Source organism: Mytilus californianus, unplaced genomic scaffold, assembly GCF_021869535.1.
Source record: "Mytilus californianus isolate M0D057914Y unplaced genomic scaffold, xbMytCali1.0.p SCAF_10, whole genome shotgun sequence".
Taxonomy (NCBI): domain Eukaryota; kingdom Metazoa; phylum Mollusca; class Bivalvia; order Mytilida; family Mytilidae; genus Mytilus; species Mytilus californianus.
Genome location: NW_026262582.1, coordinates 40,591,147 through 40,618,386, shown reverse-complemented (window position 1 = coordinate 40,618,386; position 27,240 = coordinate 40,591,147). Strand labels below are relative to the sequence as shown.

At 34.5% G+C, this 27,240-nt stretch overlaps 1 protein-coding gene across 1 annotated transcript; it reads right to left on the bottom strand.

Moving 5' to 3' along the window:
* Positions 1–14,780: 14,780 nt before the first annotated feature.
* On the bottom strand, positions 14,781–19,568 carry LOC127718122 (uncharacterized). Its single transcript, XM_052224076.1, has 2 exons — positions 19,239–19,568; positions 14,781–16,786 (listed from the first exon to the last, which is right to left on the bottom strand). The coding sequence occupies exons 1-2, from the start codon at positions 19,513–19,515 to the stop codon at positions 14,781–14,783; spliced, it is 2,283 nt and encodes a 760-aa protein (XP_052080036.1). The 5' UTR covers positions 19,516–19,568.
* Between the last annotated feature and the right edge of the window lie 7,672 nt (positions 19,569–27,240).

Genomic DNA, 27,240 nt, shown 5'->3' with positions numbered 1-27,240 from the left:
TTTGTATTAATTATATATAGATGGGAACTAGTGTAACTAGTTCTGAAACTAGTTCTGCAAGAGTATGTACTATTTATAAAGTTTGATGTTACGTGTACAAGGCACAAGAAAAGTTTTGGCGGTTTCTACGGGTGGGGTTTTATGGTACTATATAAAGTTTGGCATTTAAATGTATTAGTATCGAAGGTGCTCGCAGTTACGTCGGATCGTCACGAAGTTAGTCACATTAGTATATTATATACAGTGGCTGCTATGTTTATTACATGTATTTATATATGTTGGTTGTATCAAAGATACCTGTATTGTAAAGTTTAATAAAATAATGTATCGCAAGAGAAGATAATATGTTACTGCGAGCAACTAATCCTATTTCTGCGTTTGTTTTGTTTAAAGCCTATTGAATTTAGAGTAGAAATACTTTAAATTCGGATTTATTCTCTTATAACAACAATAAATTATATGATACAATCAATCTTTTTAATCTAAAAAACGCAATTAATAAACCAACAAGGGTAACTGATCACAGTAGCACATTGCTCGATCCGATCATACTAAGTGATGCAATGCAATTTTCTCTTTCGGATGTACTTAGCGTACCTACAGACATTAGTGATCACTATGCTCCAATTATTTTCTTACAATGTCCAAAATTTGTAACAAAGTCGTTCAAAAGGGAAATATGGCTGTATGAAAAAGCAAACGTAGATATTTTTAATAACATGTTAAATTCGATTGATTGGAATGAACTCTTTTCTGATGTTGAGGAAGTTGATGAAATGGTCAGTATATTCACCAAAACAATTCTTGACATTGCAAGAGAGAGCATTCCAACTCGAATTTTAACAATACGTGGCAACGATAAACCCTGTTTCAATAACGAAATTAGAAAATCAATTCGCAAGAGAGATAGACTTCGAAAAAAGGCAATAAAATCTAAAATAGTAACCGATACCAATAAATATAAAAAACAGAGAAACAAAGTGAATAATATGAAAAAAGAAGCGAAAGAAAATTTTGAAAAAAATTTGGAAAATAAAATATTAGATAATGCTTGCAATTCTAAAACTTACTGGAAAATTATGAAGATGCTGATTAAACCCAATAAAGGTTCTTGTAATATACCCCCCACTCCAAAATATTTTAAACGATGACAGTTTTGATGACTTTGCCTATGGCGACGATGAGAAATGCGACCTCTTGGCAGGAACTGATGCTCAATTACCCGATTTTGAAGAAAAAACTAACAATCTATTGAACGATATAGTGATTAATACTAATGCAATTGTTGATATCCTCAAACTTCTAAATCCCAACAAAGCATCAGGTCCCGACATCATAAGTCATAAGATACTAAAAATTTGTCCTGATAAAATTGCAATTCCACTAAGTATAATATTTAATAAATCATTACAGCAGTGTAAGTATCCATCTAGCTGGACAATTGCAAATGTAATAGCTTTATTTAAAAAGGGCGACAATTCATTCCTTCCAATTATCGACCAATATCACTCATTAGTTGTATAGGTAAAATCATGGCACGTGTTATATATAAACATGTCTTCAACCACTTACAAAGAAATAAATAAATATATGCATATCAATCTGGTTTTTCTCCCTAAATGCTCAACTGTTCATCAACTATTAGAAATATATAATTGTATTTTGAACTCGCTTGAAAAGAAGGAGATTAGTTGTTTTGTATTTTGTGATTTTTCAAAAGCCTTTGATAAAGTTTGGCATGATTGACTTATACATAAAATGAAGGCTTATGGTATAAATGGTAATCTATTAAAATGGTTTAAAAGCTATCTGAATGATAGAAAACAAAGAGTGGTTATTAAACAGTCTTCATCAAAACTTTGCAATATTTCTGCTGGGTCTGTCCTCGGACCATTGCTTTTTATAATTTACATAAATGACATTGCGGAAACACTTTATTCTCTCTGCAGACTCTTTGCAGATGACACGTCGTTCAGCTATGCAGATCACGATGCATTACAGATAGAATCTGTTATAAATCACGACCTGGATGAGCTGAACGAATGGTCTAAAAAGTGGTTAATGTCTTTTAATCCTAATAAACAGATATTATGTTATTTTCGAATGTTGACATCCCAGAAATGAATTTTACATTTAATGAAAAAATCATACCAGTAACTAGTATTCATAAACACTTAGGGGTTACATTTAGCAATGATGCTAAATGGAATGTTCATATTGACAATATTATTTTAAGTGTATCTAAACATATAAATATGCTTAGGAAACTGAAATATAGACTTAGTAGAAAAAATTTAGGAAAACTATATCTAGTTTTTATAAGACCTTTATTTGAATATGCCAGTGAAGTTTGGGATAATATGGGATTGGGTAATATTAATAAGCTGGAGCAATTACAGCTTCAAGCTGCTCGAATAGTAACGGGTTTACCTATTTTTACAAGCTCAAGGATAATTTACAAGGAACTTGGGTGGGAAACGTTGGCAGAAAGAAGAGAAAGAAGAAAAATTCAAATGTTTTATAATATTACACAAAATAATGTACCAGAATATTTGAGTAAGGGAGCTACCATTTGATTTTTATGGGGGGGCTAGGATGAAATTTGAAAAAAAAAATAGACAGGACAGGATTTTTGAGTAAAAAAAAGGCAGGATGAGACACTTTGCAAAAAAAAAAGGCAGGATGACAATTTATGTAAAAAGTCAGGATAAACTAAAAAAAAAGGCAGGACCGAATAGAATAAAAAATGTAAAAGCAGGATAGAGATTACAAAAAAAAAAAATGCAGGACAAAATTTTTCGTCCTAGCCCCCCCATAAAAATCAAATGGCAGCTCCCTAATTTAATTCCACCAACAATCCAAAGTATGACTGTTTATGCACTACGCAATGGTAACGATATAATACTTCCGTTCTGCAGACTTGCATTAACTAATGAATCATTTATACCATCAACTATACGTCTATGGAATAACCTTGATACTTCAACCCGTGAAGCAGATACAATAGGAAAATTTAAAACGAAACTAAAAAACTTAAATCCCAATAGTAATATATACATGCCGAAACAATATGAGTTTGGAAGTCGTAAACTCAACATTGTGCTTACTCAACTTCGATGTTCTGCTTCCTTCCTAAATTATGATCTGTCTAGAGTTAATATTATTTCTGATCCTTCTTGCCGCTTATTAAATATAGAACTATTAACCTCGGGTAGTAGTCTACTTACTCAGAAGCAAAATGAAAATATCTTTAAACATGTGTTTGAGTTTATTAGAGGGTCGAAAAGATTCCTAATTGTTTAGATAGTAAAACATGAACACACACACATCATCATCTAAGTTCAGCTTGTGTTTATGCAAATAAAATATGTTTAAACTAAATCTTGAAAGTTATACAAATTATCACGAATCACGATGTGGCATGCAGTATGTTGGCAAGACAGAACAGCCTTTCAACAAACGCATGAATGGTGATCGAAGTGACTATACTTGCAAGTTCGACCTCCCCGTAAGTCGTCATTTGAGATCACCTGGGCACGCCCAAGCTGATCTCAAAAACCTTACCATCACTACCATAGACCACAACGAGAGTTGGTCAAGGGACGACAGGCTTGCTCGGGAAAGTTTTTAGATAAGAAAGTTAAGGACAGTTTCCCCAGAGGGCATTAATGAAAAAACATAAAATTAGTCCGTACCATCACTTGTTTCCTGTAACTCAGGCTTCAGCACAGGACTCTCACAGTTTTACGGAATTTATTCCTCCTCCCAAACATCAATATTGAAAAAAATACCATCGTATTGATTCGTGATAATTTGTATAACGGTCAAGATTATTATTTCAGTTCGACAACCACATGTCAAGATAAGAATCATTTGACATCTTACTGATGAAGGATATTAGTTATCCGAAATATTTAATATTTGTTCATGATTTTACTATTTTTTTGGTGATGTTGTACCCTTTTAGACTTGCTTATCATATATTATATTTTGTAGTGCACTGTATCATATGTATGTGATCCATCGCCTCGTAAGATTTATCGTTGGCTATTATTCAGACATTTGACCACAAACTTATCTTTGTTAATGTTTTCATTAATGTCTCTAAGAAGGATATTGGTATTATAACAGGAGTAGATCCCAGGACACGGTGGGGTTCGGTAGGAGCTAGTCCTGGACCATGTAGTAGAGTACCCGTCCTGGTTCGTAACTCTTGGATGCCTGTATATGCTTTGAACACCAAGATTTTTAAAGTACAACTTTCATTATAACAAAGTACAAAAATGAATCAGCATCAAATATTAAACAAATTCTAATTATCTATTTTATTTATCTTACTTTAAACCAGGATTCGTGTGATTCGTGTGACAGTTTACCTACCGGGAGTATCTATAAAAAAATTCCTAACAAAATTTATACTAACAAAAAGGAGGATATAAACTCCAACTTAAGTAAACGGTCTCAAAAACTAGAATTGAACACAATTCCCTCGGGTAACATACCTGTCGCCTTTAGACATGTACCAATGAATATAAGAAATATACGGACTTATATAGTAGAAAAAGTCTGACCTTTTAAACTTAAATGAACCCTTTACAGATCACATGTTTTAACTTCGTAATAATACCTAGCTTTTAGGATATAAAAATAAGTATCTACCCGAAAGACTACGAATAATTTTCACATAGCATGCTCTGATTGACTAAAATAGTTATCAATAGATTAATGAAATTAAGTTTGCGCTTGTGCACGAGCTAATTCCCACTTCCGGTTTGACGGTAAAATCAGCTGAGAATAAAATGAATTAAAGACTTTGAACAAATATGGACATAAAACCCTTATAATAAATGAAAGGAGATAAAAATAAGAATTCTGAGAAATTCTGTTTACTTCGAGCTCAGAAACTAAGTTAAATTCATATTTATTACGAAAACTATATCGATGGCAAAACCACAACTGTCGCATTCCTGCCCCTTTAAATAAATTTTTTCACCAAAACAGAATACATACAAATTTCTTTTTAAATTCTGAATTCAAAGAAAATAAAATAAAGAGTCACTGAAAATAGTTCAAAATGTTTATGAAATTCTGAAAATTAATCATACATGTCAAATTATTAACACTAAAATGTCAGTATAAATCTTTTGGTGCTTGGTATGGCGTGCATTTTGAGTGGTGTTTCTGTCTGATAACTGACTGTTAGTTCCACATGGAAATCCCTAGAATTATATACGTCGTTCCCTGGAATTCTTTGTTAGATACCATTATCTATTACATTTTGCCTTCTTTTTTGAGATGTTTGTTCCTTCTTGAGTGCCAGAGTTTCATAGACCTTTAATTTTCTGTCATAATAATTTTTCTGCCTTCTGGCAGCAGTTTTCAAATTTTCTACCACAAACTGAAAAGCTTCTCGCATTGAGCTTTGTGTCCATTCAAAAAATTTAATTTGACAAAGCGAAGTTTTTGTATTTGAGGGTAAGCCAACATCAAATCTACCGGAAAAAATATTTCTCTACGAAACATGATTAAATTTAGGGTGCATTTGATACTTTAATGCTCGGTTGCACGATACGCATAGGCTTCTTTCCATTAGAAAAATAATCTCCCACTACTATGATATACTCTTTACCATTTCTAGCAATGGGAAGCGGGCCGACTATGTCAATAGTGATTCTTTCTAGTGGAAAAATAAATTCTGACTGTGACTAAGGCGCACGACCTCGTTCTGGACCTGGTTAGCATCGCGCATATAAATCACAACTTCTGCACCATCTAGCCACTGTACTAGACATATCTGGCCAATAGAAACGTTTTTTAATGTATGCTTAAGTTCGGTCACGTCCGCAGTGCCCAGCTATACGATTTGTATGCAACTGTTTGAAAATTGTCTCCTTAATTTCAGGCGGTGATATTAATTGTTTCGAGTTTGGCAATATCCGAAAAAGTCATTCTGCACTTCTAACGTATCCACATAGTCGCCATAATATTTTGACAATTTGTGAGTATCTCAGAATTTCGCGCTTATTTGGTCTTTCGTTAGAATTTCGCTTCATTATCATTACAGCGTTGATATCTGGATCATTTGACTATAACTCAACCAATTCATCGCATGTTCACTTTTCATGCCGATTTACTTCTATCGTATAGTCTGGTGTAACCGCGTCTACTTGTACTGATTCGGTACTGTCCTCTGGCACATACTAGAACAGATTACAGTTCTCGTGTGCGTCTTTTGGCCAGTATTCAGTACAGTTTTCGTTCTTACATTTTTACGCTTCGGTAGTCCATCGACATTTGAATGTTTACAACCGCTCTGATACTCAAATGTGAAGTCAAATGTTTCAAGCGTGCTTATCCATCGAGCAATTATACCTTCAGGCTCTTTAAAATTCCGGAGCCAAGTCAAAGAGGCATTATCGGTACGAACTATAAAATGAGTGCCATAAAGGGAGTGTTTGAAACGTTTAGCAAAATTAATGAAACTACCGCTAAAAACTCACGCTTAATTTCTCTGTTCTCGATTTAATGTCTTACTAGCGCACGCGATGACTCGCTCTTGACCTTCGTGAATTTGCGACAGAACACCACCCATTTCTTTTAAACTTGCATCACAATCGAGTATAAATTTCTCATTTGGATCTTGAAGATTTCTTCTGCTTTTCCCCTCATAAATTTTGTTTTTTTTTGCGAGAAAAATTAGTTATGAATCGCCGATAATAATTTGAGAAACCCAAAACAACTTCTAACCTCTGAATCATTAGACGGCTTTGGCCGATTTTTGACTGATTTTTTTTTCTGGATCACAATTGACACTCTTATCCGATACTACATTTCCCAAAAAAGAAACTTCTGTTTTAAACGTTTGACGCTTTTTGGCCTTTAACTTTAGGTTTGCTTCCCTAAAAATATTTTCAAATTGTCATATGCTGTTTCAAATGTTTTCCCAACACAATCATGTCATCTAAATCACATAGACACTTGTCCTATTGTAAATGAATAAAAACAGTCTCTACCAATCTGTGAAAACATGCTGGGGCATTAGTTAAACCGAAGGGCATGGTCCGAAATTGAAACAACGCCTTGTGGGTAGCGAATGCAGTTTTCTCTCTATCCTTTTCAGCTACTTTTACTTGCCAATATCTACTATACATATCAAGACAGTGGAAAGAGATTGCCCCGTTTAAAGAATCTAAGCAGTCTGCTATTTTAGGTAAAGGGTATGCGTCTTTGCGAATTATTTTGGAGTTGTCCCTCCTAAAATCTATACAAAATCTTGGAGTTCCATCCTTTCTTGTGACAATTCAAACTGGAGTACTCCATGCACTATTGCTTGGTTCTATAACATCATTTTCAATCATTTTCTTAAGTTCTGCTTGAATGATTTCATTTTGCTTGAGTGAAGTCATACGAGGGGGAATTTTAACAGGTGTGGCATCTCCTGTATAAATTACATGATAAATTTTATCTGTGTGGCCAAACTTGCCATCTGGACCAGCAAAAATGTCCTCAAACTCAATAATTAACTTATGATTTTCTGCCTCCAGTGCTGCGCTAGATTTTGTGATATATTTTCAACTAACACTTTTAAATGTTCTGGTATGTCTGTACTTTTATTCTTATTTAAATCTACAGAGAAATTTGACATCACATTACATGTATCAACTTCATGAACAGTACCTATTATACTATTTTCATCATGACAGACATCCTTTTTATTTAAATTTATTACTGAAAGAGTGACTTCATTCAGTTTTGTGTCAACTAAGCTTTTTGCCCAAAGGATACCTGTACTCTTTATAAACTCAACAGTTCAAATAAACCAGTCTCATAAGGAACTACACCCTTTAAATGAGTATCTAAAATCAATTCAGAGTTTGCTGCAATTATCATCCCTTCTTTTAAAGTCATCCTAGCAGTAGTTGAACGTTTAATATTTTTTAGTTTAATTATTTTATCGTTAATTTTTAAGACTCTGTCCCTTACTAGGATGTCTACAGTATTCTTTATTTAAAAAGTCAATACCAAGAATTCCAGGGCCATTCAGATTCGCAACTATGACTGATGGTTTGAACGTGAACGCACCTTTTTCAAGCAGAACTGAAACTTTGCCTTTAATTTTTAACAACGTTCCATCAGCTGTGCGTAGAGTTGTCTCAACTCTCTGCAGTGGCTCCTCAATTTTCAAATCTCGTAAGGCATTATCGGAAATGATTAAAACAATTGAACCGGTATCGATTACAAAGGTTGTGTTAATACCGTTAACTTTCGTGCCTACCACTAGACAGTTCGGTGTAAATACGCGTAATTGTATTGACTCAGTAGTTTCTATACCTCTATCGACAACGATTTGTTCAGTGTCGTGTTTCTCGTCAAATTTGTCTGGTCTTTTTTTAGTTTCATCAACGTGGGCTGGATATTCGACCGCAATTCCAGCCGCCCTTAGTTTAAAGGAGCTACTCTTGCTTCTGCTATTTGCTCAGGTATATTCGGACATCTGGTTTGGATATGTCCTGCTTTCCCACAGGCATAACAAACTATTTCACGGCGCCGCTGTCCGTTCTGATTGTAATTTCGGCGTGGTTATTATTCCCCCGGTCATATCTTTGCTCATATTCACGCCGCGGTACATCATATCTCGGTGGTTCATATCTATCATGATTGTAAGGTAAGTTATCCCTCGGTGGCATAGGTGGCTCTTGTCGCGAATACATGCCATTGTCAGCTGGTTTGTGGATGTACTCTAAAGGTCCTTCTACCGCTTCAAATTCAATTGCATATGAGATTGCCTCGTCTATTTTTTTCGGCCGTTTGAACTGGATATCCTTCTCGAGGCAGCAACATTGCTATACCTTTGATAAACGGATCTACTGCAAATACTTCTAAACTAGACTATGATAGGCATGGGAGGCTAATTTGCGTATTGTATTTTCATACTCAGTTACAGTTTCGGTCTTCAGTTTACGCCTATTTTGAAACTCTCACTTATGGGATAATTCGTGTTTTGGTGGATCGAAGCGCTGCATTAGAGCGTGTTTTGATGCATGTTAATCGTTGAGTTGTCTCACTTTGAGATCACCTATAATTTGGTGAACGGAACCACGTAATAAGATGACTAGCTATTAAGCCATTTCGTCTTTATCCCACTCATTCCAATGAACGACGCTTTCAAACTGAATGCACCCCAAGGGTGACTGGGGAATAGAAGTATGGTCACCATTGGTCTTCCTCCGACCGGCAGTAAAACCCGTGCTAAAGTGGGGCGTCCGTTTGGCTGTGCGGGATGTACAAATTTGCAGCCACGTCCGGTCAGAATGGGGACGTTAAATCCGATGCCTCGTGTAAAGAGAGTGCCACGCTCTTTGCACGTTAAGAACCCTTGCAACAACTCTTTGAGGGGTCCGTAGGTGACCTGTTGCAAGGCTAAATTTCTGTCCCTATCCAATATACCCTCATTTCCCGTGGCAGTCTAAATTTCTCCGACCTTAATCCCTTAATCTAATACAGAACCTACCTATTGTATTTATTGTGAACTTGTTCTCGTCCTGAATATGCATGAAATATTTGCCACTGGACGTTAAGCAACCAACAATCAATCAATCAATTCAAACTGAATGATAAATTCTTCCAGTCTGTGGACCCTTTATCACGACTTTTGGCAGCTTTTGTTTGCGTCTGACTGGGACCAATATTGCAGTAAGATATTTGCGGTGGATATAACGTTCCTTGATAGTAGGGATCAACTGGTGACGGCCCGAATTGCGAAGTAACATGTGGTTGATAAGCTTGTGGCATACCTAGAGGAGTCGAAAATGGTCTAGGCTGCATCACTTGATGAGAACTTTGTGACTGATCACCCTGTACGAGGGTTGTCCGTAAAGTTTGAGGACAATCTCAATAATATATTATTTACCCGTTCAAAATAAATAAAACAAGTATATAACTAATTTACTGATTTACTGATTGAGTGTACAAAATTTTATTACAGTACCTGCTTAAATAATCGTATTTTCATCAATTTAAAAATCATAAGAAACTCTCACCCGGAGCACCCAAACAAAAATTTCCGACGTTCGACGACGTCAACGTAGTCTCCTTTCAGAGCAACCCATTTTTTACATCTTTTTAACCAGTCATCAAATATTTTCTCAAACTGTTCTGTTTTCATTTTTTAGATTATGTTCATTACTTCCTGTCTTAGTTCAGATAAATCGTCGAACCTTTGTCCACGGAGAAAAGATTTGATATGATACCGCAAAATCCATTAGCGCTTAGTCAGGGCTATGCGGAGGATGTTTCAGACATTCGAATCCAAGTAAATCAATTTCTAGATTAGTTTTTAGAGAAGTGTGGGCCGGTGCATTGTCTTGGTGTAATATCACTTGCTCTATGTTGGCTGCTAAATAAGGGCGTTTCTTTCTCAAAGCTTGAACCAAATCTCGCCTCAGTACCTGAAAGTACAAAATAAACGGACTTTTAATCGTATTGCATCTAAACTAAAAATAAGATTGATCATTTATTTTTTATTCTTTGATAAACACCTTCTTAAACTGTTTATTTCATTTTATTTATGTTTTAATTATTAATATAAGATCATTCATTATTTTTAAAAGCAAATATTATGTTAAATACCTTGGAATAGTATTCAGAATTAACAGTCTGGCCACGGGGTACAGCATGTGTCAGTAACATTCCTTTTCGGTCCATGAAGAGAATGAACATATTCTTTACCATTGATTTGGTTACCTTTGCCTTCTTTGGTGGCGGTGAGTTACAGTTTTTACACTGACTTGACTGTGGTTTAGTTTCCGGATCGTAGTAATGAAACCAGCTTTCGTCGGTTGTAATTATTCTGTCAAGAAATCGTATGCCACCACGAGAAACTTTTTTAATAAATTGATTTGACAATTCCATTCCTTTTGTTAAATGTTCTGCTGTAAGAAGTCGCGGTACCCAACTAGCACATACTCGATTCATATTTAAATCATTTGATAAAATGTGGTGCGCTGTAGTCTTAGAAATTTGTCTGCAACTTCGCGAACTGTTAGTCGCCGGTCACTGTTGATAACGTTCAGAATTGTCTCTTCCGTCCCCAAACCTTTTGTACCACTTGAATACCAATGAACGACTAACTTTGCTATGTTTCTCAGACTGTTTTAAGAATTTGTGTGTTTCTGTTGGCGTTTTTCCGATGTCTACACAAAACTTTACAACCGTCCGCTGCTCCACCTTTTCCGTAAATTTCCTTTTTTTCAGTGATGCCGATTCTGGATTCAATGCTTCAAATCGAGATTTCTTCGCCATTTCGAAATTTTGACCATTCAAATTAAGCAGGTGTAACGTCAAGACTACTGTCGACGTCACAATGTAAGTTTCATGTATATTTTGGCGGATTTTGAAACTTAAAATAACAAAAATATGAAAACACCAGCCTGCATGTTATGTGATATTTTCGCGGTGCTCCGGGTCCCTATTGCTTATATTTATATGAAGTAAGTGTTATTATTTCGCATTTAAAATTGGACAAATATTGATATAACCGAACTAAGATATAGTTCAGGATTACAAATATGCAAAAAGAATTTACCTGAAATGCTATTTTACGCAGACTTCAGCTTGTCCACGAACTTTACGGACAACCCTCGTACGTAATTTTGCGGAGCAGGACATTGTCTTGACGGTACCAACTACTGTGTAGCTTGTGACTGTTAACCTTGTGCATAACTTTGCGCATCCGAAAATGGTCTAGGCGGCGTTACTTGATAAGTAGCTTGAGACTGATAACCTTGTGTGTAATTTTGCGGAGCAGGAAATGGCCTTGTCGGTACCTATTGTGCATATGCGGTTGGACAATACTGTTGACTAGTATGTTTCCGTTGTATAAACGGCTGACTTTGAGCTTGATGCATTTGCGGCGGGCAGAAAGACGGATTAATCTGTGGTTCTATCACGGTTGCAGCATGGTGCATTACCGAATTACTTGGACTATTTAAATATTGTCTTTCAAACTGCATAGACCTCGTTCCGTCGAAGTTATTTATAGGTGTAGTCGGTTCGCTATAGCTATGACCCCGATAATAACCGGAACCGGAGGTTCCCAGCGAGCTTCGTGCTTTTTTTGTAAATAAATTTGTTGTTTCGGAAGCGCTGATTCAAAGCCTCTACGTATATAGTTCTCACGTTCATAATCACGCGACTCAAACTGAACCGAAGCACGTGTTGTATCCCCGTAACAATCAGTCATTCTACTTTGAGAATTACGCAAAAGAGTTTGATTTCCTTTTTTGTACAAAGGTGTTTCGGGAACTTATTCAACCTCGGTAGGGTATCTATCGCGAATTCTAGTATCAAAATTGCTGTTTTGAATTTCTTCATTACTGTCGGACATGTAACTACTACTTTCGACTTTGCGTATAATTTTTAGAGCGGGTCTCTTATAAATATCTAGAATGGACCTTGTATTTCTTGGTGATTCATAACCTCCTAATGCCCCTTGTTGGACATTTTTGCCTGAAGGTTCTAATTCTGTGTGAGATAAATCAGTTTCACTATCACTAGCATTTAGTTTTAATTTAGACCTTACTTCTGTTTCATTTTCAACATCACTTTCAAGTTCATATATAAGGGGTATATCCCATTTTGTTGGAGACACAATCTTGTTTTGATCATATTAAGATGATTCAAATTGAACATCATGTGGGGTTCGGTAACATGAATTTACATATTAAAGAGTTCACGTTATTTGGTACCTCTCATTTTGACATTTTTGCGCCTGTCCCAAGTCAGGAGCCTCTGGCTTTTGTTAGTCTTGTATGTTTTTAAATTTTAGTTCATTTATATGTTTTGGAATTTAGTGTGACGTCCATTTTAACTGAACTAGTACACAATTTTATTTAGGGGCCAGCTGAGTACCACCTCCGGGTGCGGGATTTTCTCGCTGCGTTGAAGACCTGTTGGTGGCCTTCGGCTGTTGTTTGCTCTTTGGTCGGGTTGTTGTCTCTTTGACATATTCCCCATTTCCATTCTCAATTTTATTTGAAAACAAAGATTTTTTAAAAAACAACTTTTATTATAACAATGTACAAAAATGAATCAGCATCAAATATCAATCAGCATCAAAGAAAATATCAAACAAATTCTACTAATTTATTTTATTTATCTTACTTTAAACCAGGATTCGTGTAACAGTTGACCTACCGGGAGTATCTATAAAAAAATCCTAATAAAATTTATACTAACCATGCTAACAAAAAGGAGGCTCTAAACTACAACATTGCGCAAGTTTGAATACCAATATAAATGTATTGAAACAATCCTCTCTGGTATTAAAATAAGTAAACGTTCTCTAAAACTAGAATTGAACACAATTCCCTCAGGTAACATACCTGTCGCCTTTTAAAAATAACTATCTACCCGAGAGACTAACAATGTTTACATATCATGCTCTGATTGACTAAAATAGTTATCAATAGACCAATGAAATTAAGTTACTAACAGTTCGCGCTTGTGCACGAGCTAATTCCCACTTCCGGTTTGACGGTAAAATCTGCTGAGAATACAATTAATGAAAACTAAAAGACTTTTGCACAAATATGGACATAAAACCCTTATAACTAATGAAAGGAGATAAAAAATAAACACAGTCAGGTAAGAATTCTGAGAAAATTCTGTTAACTTCGAGCCCAGAAACTTAGTTAAACTCAAATTTATTACGAAAACTATATCGATGGCAAAACCACAACTGTCACAGTATCATTGTGATTGACTGCATTGTTTGTCAATGTAAACAATGAAAATCATCATAGATACCAGGATTAAAATTTTGTACGCCGCGCATTTCGTCTACAACAGACTCATCATTGACGCTCAAATAAAAAATGTCAAGAAGGCCAAATAAAGTACGAGGTTGAAGAGCATTGTGGAATCAAAATTCCGAAAGGTGTTTGCCAAATAAAGCTAAGGTTATCTACTCCTTGGGTAGAAAATCCGCAGTATTTCGTCAAAAATCAAAGTTTTGTAAAAAGTTAATTTACAATTCATGTTGTGTCCTCGGGGAGTTAACCTCCATCAGCAGTGGCATCGACCCAGTGGTTGTAAATAAACTCATCATAGATACCAGGATTAAACTGCTGTACGCCAGCTGCGTGTTTCATGTACAACAACTCATCAATGACGCTCGAATCAAAAGTTAAAAAAGTCGAGTTAATTTTCTACTCGCGATAGTCGCGAAAATTAGTTGGTGTACAGCATACATGTTATCATATTAGTAGTAGTGTGTTACGGTAAAAAGTCAACCACAGTCAAAATTGTATATTTACAACAGACATATATAAAGTATACACCTATAATATTCAGATGATCTGATTTTTAAATATTCCTGATGATACATCACGGGTACTGATTTAAAAGAAAAAAAAACAAAAGTGCAAGGCCACGGATGAATAAAATTGGAGGGTAATATTACAAAAAGAGGTCTTACAAAATAGCAAAAATCATCAAAGGTCAACTTTAAGGGAGTTGCTGCCGTAGTTTCTCAATAATAAATTTAATCTGCTACGGATGTACAATGCAAAAATAATTGTGCCTTCTTTTTATTTATACAATCCAGTATCATGTTATAAGTTAAACCAAAGCAATACTCCATACATAATTGAGCTTAATGCCACTTCATTTCTTTTATTACAGAAGTTCAGATACCTTCTTTCGTAACACAGATAGACTGTATCTGAATCGTATGGTATACTATAATAAAGCATACTCCATTTACCGTTTATCATAAAATTTTATAATAATTCACGAGGTGAAATTTTATAATGATTCATAAGAAGAAATTTCCTTATTTTTGCTGTAGGACATACAAACATATAACATTGCATAGCCTCTTCATAACACTGTTTGGCTGCGTCTTCGTCTCCTGATATCTCATAACACACACCAACTACTGTAATTGCTTCTGATAATAAACTTGATAAATCAAAAGATTCATCTTTTACTGATAAATGTAAAGCACATAATGCCTGTTGTCTGTTGAACATATCACCAAGATGATGATAGCATAGGAATTTTAAACAGTGACTCATAACAACAGGCGGTACTTTAAAGGTTTTAATTTTCACCTCCAGTCGTAGTTCTTCTGGTATTAAAGTTGATTGACGTAAGAACCTGACAAGACCTACAGTGGCTATTTTTACCCTCTCATTCAGTGTCATTGCAGAATTTATATTTCGTTTGTAATTATTTATATCTTTTTTACAATAATCGGCACAGCCTACAAGCACCATATCAGGTGTACACTTTGATAAAGCATATTCTGTTAGTCTCAGTGATACGGTGTACTGTCCTGTCACGTAATAAAACGATGCGTACAATAGCCAACCTGATACGGCATCTGCATTGATGCCGTCCAATAAATGTCTGTGATAAATGTTGTGTATTTTGTACGTTTTATTTGTTGTGTTAAGTGGTAGTAGCTTTTGTGCTGCAAATTGACTGATTCTGGCATAGTGATATTTACAGACATCAATGATAAATACAGATGATTCAGACTTTAGCAAACGATTAGTAAGTGTCAGTTCTTTATAACAAATTGAAATGTCATTATGAATCGTTATTGATTCACAAATCTTGTAAATTAAGAGGTCTAACATAAAGAACGAAGTTTCCCACTTTGTACTTAATAGAGCAGTATTTACATTGTCAGGCGGAAATAAATTACTTTTCAATCCATCAATTCCACCACACTTTATACTATCCAGCACATTTAGGAGTTTGCTTTTATTACTTTGATTGATCTTTCCTAGGAACATGTTGTGCTCGGGTATAAAGTAGTTCTGACAGTAACAGTTATTTACCCATGACATCACCTTATCAAGACAAAGAAAAAAACAGCGAAACAATTTGGATAATTGAAATGTGTCAATATCTTCCTCCTCCGAGACCCAGAATAAAGCCGTCTTTAAAAAATAAGAACACAATAATTCATTGACCACATCGATTGTGTTAACGATACGCTTTAATGTTAATTTTAGTAGACCGTAACATAACAGTTGAGTGAAATTAAACGAATGTACAAGTAGTTTTTCTGTCACAGAAAAAGACAATCTCCACAATAAGTCACTATCAGAAACAGTCTTGGGTCCTATAGGTACTAACAAACATCCGTAATTTAATGCCTTTTCAATTACAAAATTAGGGGGCCATTGCTGTCGATGACGGGTTGCCCATCGAACTGCGTTGTAAGGTAGATATTTACTACGTAGGCAATATGCTAAATCGGTAATCTGATCTTTGTCGGATAAGCAGGGGCCGTGTTGAATCAATTTAGCATGTGAAGAGAGCTGCAATATGTTACTAACAAATGCATTCACTGATAAATATAAACCGTCTCTGGTACTTTTAAAGCAGTCAAATGTCAGACAAGGGACACTTTCCCCTCCTGCTATCAATCTTAGCCTGGTAAATCCAGGATTTTCATTATCTGTTTCCATAACCAGTGTTGTACTCTGTATTAGGTGTTTAGTATTCTTTACATTCTTTGCATTCTTTACATTCCTTATAACGTCTACGTTATTGCTCACGTACATTATATCAATGTCACTGCTAGGTAAATCAAGTCCTTCTGATAAACTTCCACTTAATATTTGTGTTATAATAGGACTACTTGCGTTAAAAATCAAATCTTCTAATATGAATAGTCGTTGTCTCTCTCGTATATATATTTCAGTACCAACTGTTTTTACTAGGAGTTCGTACAAGTTTTTCTCTCTCGGGTCATTTCCGAGAAAATCATCTATAATAAAATATATTTATTATATATTACTTAGTTGTAAACACTGGTCAGGAGCCTGTAGTTCAGTGGTTGTCGTTGGTTCATGTCTGTCATATTTGTTTTTCGTTAATTGGTTTGTTAACAATCAGGCCGTTATTTTTCTCAATTGAATTGTTTCATATTTTTCATGTCGGGGCCTTTAATAGCCGACTATACAGTATGGGTTTTACTTATTGTTGAAGCTTGTACATCCACTTAATTTGAACTTTGGTGGAAAGTTGTCTCAATGGCTATCAAACCTCATCTTCTTATTTTTATACAGGTAAATTGTATGTGTAATCCAATAAACGACAATCGTGATGTATCGGCCATCTGTGATGATATTGATATCAGTTCGGTTGCAAAGGTTTTTTCAAACCCCTAAACTGTATGACGTGACGTCATCGATATCAGTCACGGTTATAACGTCTTTACCAAACCCCTTATCTGTATAACCGCACGTAAGTGAGAGGGGAAAACCGTAATGAAAAATATAAAGAAACGTGCATTGGAAGGTAAATACAAGAACAAATTAAATGAAACAAATAATTTAACAACTATTAAGGAAAAGTTTAATTAACAAATGGTAACGCATGGAAAATATAAAAAAAAAATACATAGGCTGAAATGGTTTGATACCGATTTTGCATGTTAATCCAAAAGGCTAACCCCAAAAACATATTGTCTATCGTTTATGAAAAGACTGAAAAAGTATATGCATGACTACGAAACATGGGATTTTGCGCAGAACCTAAACAAAGAATAAAATTGTGGTGAAAAGTATAAAAAGCAAAAATACCAAACTCCAAGAAAAATTCAAAACGTAATGTTCTTTATCAAATGGCAAAATCAAAAGCTCAAACACATCAAAAGAATGGAAAACAACTGTCATATTCCTGAATTTTTACAGGCATTTCCTTATGTGGGAAATGGTGGATTTAACCTGGTTTTATAGCTAGGTAAACCTCTCACTTGTATTACAGCCGCATAAACTTCCATTATATTGACAACAATGTGTGAGCAAAACAAACAGACATAATAGGTAAAATTGTCAAAAAATGATTCACTTTAATAGTTTTATTTGCAACTTCAAATGTTTAAACTGAAAACTTTAAATCTGTTTGAAGAGCGGCAAAATCGAATTGATTATCCGAAGGACAATATTTTTCCAAAATGAGAATGTTGTGGTAAATATGGATGTGAATCGAAAAGATGTGCATGTAAACAATCAGGGCAAATGTACAATAGTAGATATCGCACAAATTTAGAATGTAAACATAGAAGATTTATTTTAGAATAGTGTGCTAAATATTTTGATATTTATGTTTTTAAATGATTTGATAGAATTAATAATTTAACTTTTATCCGTTTTTCTTTATATACGAAACGGTCTATTCAGTGAGGATGCATAATTCCTGAAAGTTTTAGAAACTATACATAATCCATAAACACACCGGTGATTGTGCATACTTCCTGAAAATTTCAGGGATTACACATAATCCCTAATTATATAAATTTTCTGTAACATATAAGTATCAATATGTTTTGTCAAAATTAAGTATTGTACTGATACATGTAAACAATATAATCTTACCTCTTATACATTCCTAGCAATATGATTGGTTAAAAGCAACCGCGTGGAGACCGTGTTTATTTCATATGGGGTTAGTAGGCGTGGTACAATAGTATTCCTTTGCATAGAATGTACGTTAATCTTAAGGTTGTACATGTATGTACTGAATTTACATTCAGACTTTTTTGTTCAAGGAAGACATTTCAAAGATCCATACAGATTTTAATCTACAGACATTATTTGTATTATCAATTTAGATCATCCCATCTACTGGTCTTCGATTATACATAAGCGAATGCGAATTATTACCCATGTGTCTTGTCATGAGTAGAAAGCCTATAGAAGATATACTTATCATAGATACCCGGATTTAAATTTTGTACACCAGACGCACGTGTTATCTACAAAAGACTCTTCAGTGAAAAGATCAGGAACTGTTCATTTCAGGAGCACATGAGTTTTACCCGGTTTTCGTCACATACCGCAATATTCACTTATCTTAACTGGATACGATCCGAACTTTGTTTTTATGTTATACATGACTCTCCTGTATAGAAGGTGAATAAATATAGATTGTTATTGTCAACATGTCTTCATCATTATTGAACAGTATTTTGTGAACTTCTTTACATCTATTTCGTTTCTCTGTTAAGTTATGGTGTTTTGTGGTCATGATTTTGTCTCTTTGTCGTTTCCCTTTTTGGTCATGGTGTTGTCTGTTTTGTCTTTGGCTTATGGTTTTCGTTTTAAATCTTTGTATGTTTTCCTCATTTAAAACTTTATCGGTTTTATTACATCAAAACCCTTATATACACCTATCATCGTGTAGATTTCAAGACATGAACATTACCCAGTTCTTACCTCTATTGTAGTCTATACAATTCTGTAAGTATTCCATATAGTAGTTTGAAGTTTTGACAGGATATCTTATGTTTAATATCCTCTGTTCTTGTGTTTTTCTTCTATCTAAACACGCTTTATATATTCGTTCAAACTGTCTGATTGTCAGGCCGAAAACGTCATTTGAGATAATCATCCCTCCATCTATTGATTGGTGAAGTAATGGTGTATATGCACGCCTTCCACGGTACGGAAAACGTTTAACACCGTATAATTCCAAATAAGATATTTTCCTCATTCCAAATAAAACTTCATCGTCAAAACTGTCATGGTTTCTATAGTTACCGTTCATGATGCCTGTAAGAAAGATATGATTACATACTTTCAATTAAGAATTTCGTATGCAATGAATATAAAGTGTCATATACATTTGTAACTTATCACTTTATAAGATGAATTAACGATTATTAGTTACTATACTCTGCCAAAAAGGAAACGCACAATGGATTTTTAAGAATTGTATTATTTTGGAATAAAAAATTTACAATTACAAATATAGATATTCACTAAAAAAATTTGTGATGGTGAAGAAAAACAGTCAATTCCTTCAAGGGTGATGAATACAAATCAGTTTATCACAATAAGTAATACTTCCGGTCATATTAAAAATAGTAACGTGTATTACCACCTCGCGCTGCCCACACTGATCTGCATCTCCTTGGCATGGACTCGATCAATGTTATTACGTTGTTGCGTGGAATTGCTCGCCATTCCTGTTGCAACATTTGTCGGAGCTAATCGAGGGTCTGAGTGTCCGAGGCGGAGGTTGACGCTGGCGAACATTCGTGTTTATCCAGTTGGTTCCATAGGTGGTCGATCGGATTCAAGTCCGGTGATTTGGAAGGCCATGGAAGCATGCGCTGGTATACACAAATTCTTCCATCACGTTTCTGCAGCAGATAACGGGACTTATCGCTGAACCAGATTCTTTGCCAGTTACGAAATGACAAGCCTCAATCTGTTGCACCATCGGACCCTATCCCGTTTGTGTAACGGCGTCAAAACTGCTCCAAAATATGGCCTCCTGTGTCTAATGCCATGTTGTCGAAGTCGGTTGCGTACTGATTGTTTCTTCGCAATTCTGGTATTCTAACTGAAGTTGCTGTAGCGGCAACAGTTCGATTTCGTAGATGATAAATCCGGTCGTAGCGATCTTGTCCTGTAGTCGTAGTGCGAGGTCGTCTAATCTTGTGGTGGTCATCAGTAGAGCCAGTCTGTTAGTATCTGTTCAACATTCGCGAAATTGTTCTCTGGTTAACATGTTCTTGCAACATCACTTTGGGACACTCCGGTCTGAAGACGGCTATTTCGAGTATCAGAGTCCAACCTTGGCATGGCAGCATTGGAACGTTATGATGAAATAAATCTTCAAAACTCGTTCCTTTCATACGCGATAGCTTAACAGTTGAGTTGACAAAACTCTCATGAAAAACGTTAGCAAAAGGTCGCGGCGATAAAGGTGATATGCACTGTTATCATGTCGCCGAGCCCATGTGGCAGAGGGCCAAATCTTATAAACAGATTGGTTTTTTTTTAAACTTACCTGTGAAAATTCAAGGATGCAATTGTCATTTTACCTGGTAAAATACATATTTTGCATATTGAAAATTTCAACCGAGGTATGCTTTTCTTTTTTTAAACAGTATATATATATATATATATATATTATAAGTCCAGGTGTAAAACTTGGTTCCTAATTTTAGCTACACTTGTCTATATAAATGTTTTAGAGCTTGTTGTATCATACGTCTGAAGTAACGTTTCATAGCTTTTATTGACAGTATTATATCGACAAGTAAAGTTAATGACTTGATAAAATGTTGAGTTGGTCGAAACACTTAGGTTCATCTACCCCCAAGCATAGCCTTAGGCGTATTTGGCACAACTTTTCGGTACATTTTGTTTCTTATGCTCAACATACTCAACTTTGTACATGACTTGGCCTTCCAACTGTTTTGATTCGAGCGCTTCTGGTAACTCATATGCAGACGAAACGCGCGTCTGGCGTTTCAAATTTCCAGCCTGGTAAATTTGATGTTTTGCAAATTTAGTGTTTGCGAAAAAAACAATGAACGAAAAATATATACAACAGACTGAAACCAATGGTTACCACTGAAGTACAGGCTCATGACTTGGAAAAGGCACAGGAAGAATATGGCGGGGTTAATATAAAAAGAAGATGTGGTATGATTGCCAATGAGACAACTCTCCACAATAGACCAAATGACACAGAAATTAACAACTATAGGTCACCGTACGGCCTTCAACAATGAGCAAAGCCCATACCGCATAGTCAGCTATAAAAGGCCCCGAAATGACAAATGTAAAACAATTCAAACAAGAAAACTAACGGCCTAATTTATGTACAAAATAATGAACGAAAAACAAATATGAAATACAGCAACAAACGACAACCACTGAATTACAGGTTCCTGACTTGGGACAGGCACATACAGAATGTGGCGGGGTTAAACTAGTTTTTTGGCGCCAAACCCTCCATTTTACCTGGGACAGTGGTGTTACGGCACAACATAAAAACAAACTATGCAAAACAATAAACGAAATACAAATATGAGAAACAGCAAAAAACGACAACCGCTCAATTACAGGCTCCTGACTTGTGACAGGCACATATAGAATGTGGCGGGGTTAAACTAGTTTGAAGGCGACACCACCCCCGCCCCTAACCTGGGACATTGGTGTAACAGTACAAAATAAGAACAACAAAGTATAGAAATCAGTTGAAAACGCTTAACTCATCAGATGGATACAAATAGAAATACATCCAACAAAAACACAAAGTGGACGTGTACTTGTACTTAAACATGTTTGTGAGCACTCAACCCTCACCTAACCTAAGACAATGGTGTAACAGTACAATAGAAGAACAAGCTGTTAAAGTCAGTTAGAAAAGGCTTGAATCGCACTATCAACACGATTAAAACAAAAACAAAAACAACTAACATAAAGAGGAAAGATAAAAAAAAAAAAAACGATCTAAGAGTTCTCGTGGTTACTGAAAGCTTATTCAAAACCAATAACAACTAATCAAGAAATCATGTTTCCCAGACTAAAGTATTAATCAGTACAGATCCAAAGGATTTAAGGTAAAGAGAAACCGTCTAAGAAAAGCTTGATCTTGTGCAAATAAAATTACATAATACCGACAAGTTTTTACCAGTGAAAAACATCCTTGTGAACAAACTGTTAATATTTGTCTTGAGGATATCTGATTTTGGTCGAATTATAACAAGGATCGAAGGTCACTTAAACATAAGTAGCTTAAGTGTTGTATAAATATACTTACATGCACTTGAAATCAAACCACGTAAGTAAATCATAATTTGAAACCTTACAACTCCATTCTTAGTTTTAATACCTACATTTCAAAGTGTTCATTTGATAACATATCCACTGCATTTTAATATTACATATCGGTTGGTAACTGAAAAGTTGTTTGCACATAGAAATGTTTTATGTTGGACATGTTTTATAGTATCCTTTTATCACATTAAAAAAAAACTTAAGAAATATGTGCATGTCCCAAGTTAGGAGCCTGTAATTCAGTGGCAGTCGTTTTGTTGCTGTATATCATATTCGTTTTTCGTTCATTATTTGTACATAAATCAGGCCTTTAGTTTTCTCGTTTAAATTGTTTTACATTTGTCATTTCGGGGCCTTTTATAGCTGACTATGTGGTATGGGTTTTACCCATTGTTGAAGGCAATACGGTGACCTATAGTTATTAATTTCTGTGTCATTTGGTCTCTTTTGGAGAGTTGACTCATTGTCAATCATACCACATCTTCTTATTTTTATATTAACAACCAAGGACCGAGCCGATAATGATAAGGATATTTATAACTATCCATAAAGATAAGGGCAATAATTTGAACATTTAGCAAATCCAAACCTTTACATGCTATAATAAGCTTGAAAGAGCCCCGATATTACTAGATATAAATAAAACTTAAAAGAGAAAACAAAAGAGAGGCGAAGAATACCAAAAGGACATTCAAACAGGTTGGTTGAAAATAAATCATGGGTAAACAAGACAAAGACAAACAGACATACACCAGTACACAAAACAACATAGAAAACCAAAGACTGAGCAACACGAACCCCATCAAAAATTGGGGGTGATCTCAGGTGCTCCGGAAGGGTAAGCAGATCCTGCACAACAAATTGCATGATTATACTACAACAATAAAGGGTTGAATAGGTCATGCGTTTTCTTCTATATAAAAATAAGGAGATGTGGTATAATTGCCAATGAGACACCTATCCACCAAAGTTCAAATGGAGTGAATGTAAGCAATTATAGGCAACCGTACGGCCTTCAACAATGAGAAAAACTCATACCATATAGTCGGCATGTTTGTTTCATAAACAATGAGTTAATCTTATAAACATTACAATTACCATTATATCCTAAAAGTTTATTTTTAAAATGTGAAGATATACTTCATAGCCATTAATTTATATAAGTGTCAAAACACGCATTTTGTTCAGACAATCATCATGTGTTTACCTACAATGTAACTTCAGTAAAATGATTTAATACAGTAGAAAAAAAAAGAAAAATGTCTTTGCTGGTCAATTTTTATATTTTCTTATAGAATGCACTACAGAAAAAATGTTACCCTAATTTTAAGCTCTATATTATTGTTGGTTGTCTTTTGGTCGTTTTTTCGTTTTTGTCATGGCACTGGCAGTTCAAACTAATGCAATCCCAACAGTATTATTTACACAATTCCTCCTAAAAGTTTTATTGCTTGAATATATAATTCTAGGCCATACATTCATATAAAAGTAAAAAGACGCATTTTTTTTCAGACGACCACCATTTTTATCATTTCAATTCCTTTTAAAAAATCGTAAATATTTCCGTGTTGGTTCATTTTTATATTATATGTATCTAACATCAATTAACAAAGGGATAATTGTCGGTCTCATTTGAATTGTACATTATATTCACTGTAATCAAGTAAAGCCGTTTTCACACTGAGGCCTGTACAAGTTTTATACAAGTCTAATGGAGTTTTTGAACATTAATTATAAAGTATATATGAATGCGATAATTCTGCAAATACTTCAAGTTGTTAATTGACTTTTGAATAAAGAATTGAATGCATCATGTGCATGTCAACCAACTGATTAGTTTTTATTTCAATGATGCAAACAAAAAAACTTGTGTTCACAAAACATGTTTCCCGTGGCCTTAGAAAGCTATTTATCTAAACATATTTTACAATGCAAAACTGGCTGCATTTGTTTAAAATGTTGTTTAGGTTTCTACTCACAGAAAATGCGTCAATCCCGGCTGCAATAATTATATATATATTGATTTTCAATACTTTATTATTATTTGTCATTAGTACATTGAACTGAAACAAGGAGGGAAACCTTCCTTATACAACATGTACAAGGATTGTCAAGTACTTGTTCTTGGAATACATAATTGTGTTCGTATTAAAACAAACAGATCGAAAGTAAAGTATTATAGTGGAAACATTTATATAAATGTACTTAAATACAAGGAAATAGAAACACGAAGTTAGTTTATTATAGTTAGAAATATATTTATTTATAAATTTAATTTTTAATACAAGTCATACTTTCTCCAGTGGTCTTAAGTTAACATGTCAAATAAATATACTTATCATATACTTAGAGTAAATAACTTATAATTTTTACAGGATGATAATAGCATTAAGTTTACGTGAATTCCATATTTTCGAAAATGGTGTTTAGCTGGCTGATATGAAAAATTTATCACATGCTTCCGGCTATTATCACATGCCTTTCCGTAACGTTATCGCATGGCATTCCGGCGTTACTCGGCAAATTCCGGAAAAACACCTCAATGGTACGTTTTCATAACAAAGTAGGATACAAAACAATAATTACGAAACAGGGAAATACATTATGTAATATGCCAAAAAAAAATAAAAATGATACAATAAATGCATTTTTGAAAGTTTCTAGCATAATTAGAAAGTTACTTTACAAGTGTTGACTTTTCCAAACTGTGTTCATTATGTTTTGTTGATTTTTTTTTGTCAGTATAAAAATATGTTATACTGTTGTTTTTCTCCTCTGTTGAGGCATATGATAGAAAGATTTCATATCAGATGTATTACATTTGTCGTCCGACGTCCGTAAACTTTTCACTTTTTGAAAACTCTACTTGAGAACCACTTAAAAGGACCAATATATTAAACTGTTATTTTTCTCCATTTTTGAAGCATATGATAAAAAGATCATAACATGTAATTTTTCATATCAGATGAATTATCAGCCCTCGGTCAATATCAGACCTCGAGCCTTCGGCTCTTGGGCTAATATTAAACCTTGGGCTGATAATACATCTGATATGAAAAATGCCATGTAATGATCTGATATTATTATTTGTTTATGTTTTGTACCTAAATAGTTATCTTCAGAAGAAATATTGTATGTCAGTCATGTTTTATAAAAGTGAGTTTTTTTACAAGAACATGAAGCAATGGTGTGGTATGATTACCAATGAGGCAACTAGTCATAGAACAATTTACATAGATAAGAAATCCCTTCTATATCTATACATCTAAATTTGTCAAAGATGCAAATTAAAGCACGGAGAAGATTTTGAATCTACAAAATTAATTTACACCCAGATGTCGTTAAATGAAATTGGATACCCTGCATTTGTAATGCTTTTCAATAACATATGATCAAATCGCTGAAAGACTCCCCTCCTAAATTATTGAAAACTACCATTCTGCATTGACAATAATATTTTGATGTAAATTAGATACACCCATTTGGGCTAACGACCTCAAGGTGCATGTAATACTTATAGTAAGTTCGTTGTATTTACCAACACCAAATGAGGCATAACACTTACTCAGATTTTATAAAACTATTATTGTGGTGGACTATTCTATTCCACACTAGTTAAATACACTACTATCAACGGCTTACTATGACAAAAAAAAATCCTGCCTCTTTATCCATCCATTTACTCATTTACAATTATCCTCCAAATATTATCTGTTTAAGTTGCTGACCCAATTTTATCAATGTAAAGGAACTATAAAAAAAAATGTCATACTGGTAAAGCTAGCTATAAGACCGGGTTTAAACCACCATTTTCTTCGGAAAAGGCCTGTACCAAGTTAGGAATCTGACAGCTGTTTTCCATTCGTTCCATTGATTGTTCAAGTCTAACGTTTGATTTTGTCAGTTTGTATGGACTAACCTATTTTTAAAATTACTTCGGTTCGGTATTTTTGTTTATAATTTGTTAGCTAAAGCTATGGGATCGAATGATATATTTCGTGAATCAAACAATTGTATTCAAAAAATCTTATGTTGAGTATTTGTCAATCGCACAGCAACCCAGTTCAACAATATTATTGTAATTTGAAGGTATACATAGGTATTCATCAGAAGTTGAGTGTTTTGGAAATTCAAAAATTATAGCGAGCATTTATCAGTGGTGTTTTGACATGTCCAATAAAAATTCGAGATTAATTATTGAGATTTCAGGAAAATTTGCATACATATATATGAATCAGATATAAGTAAACGATGTCTTATTATTGCGAGACTTACCCAGTCTTATGTAAACCTTACAATAATTTCTTAATTTATAGTATATACAATTCCTAAAGTTATAATTAGCTAAACATCCCTTATTTAATACACAACAAGTATAACTGAAATTATCAAATATTGGACTATACAGAACGTGATCCATGCCACTTACACTGGGTTCTTCTGTTACGACAGACTTACAATTTGCTGACTGCACAGTGTGGCTTTTGCTCTTTGTTGCAATCCGTACGGTGTCATAAAGCTGTAATTATGTGTCATTTGGTCTCTGGTGGAGAGATGTTTCATTGGCAATCATACCACATATTCGTATTTTCATATTAATAATCAAATTGATTTTAAAAATATATACCAATTTAAAAAA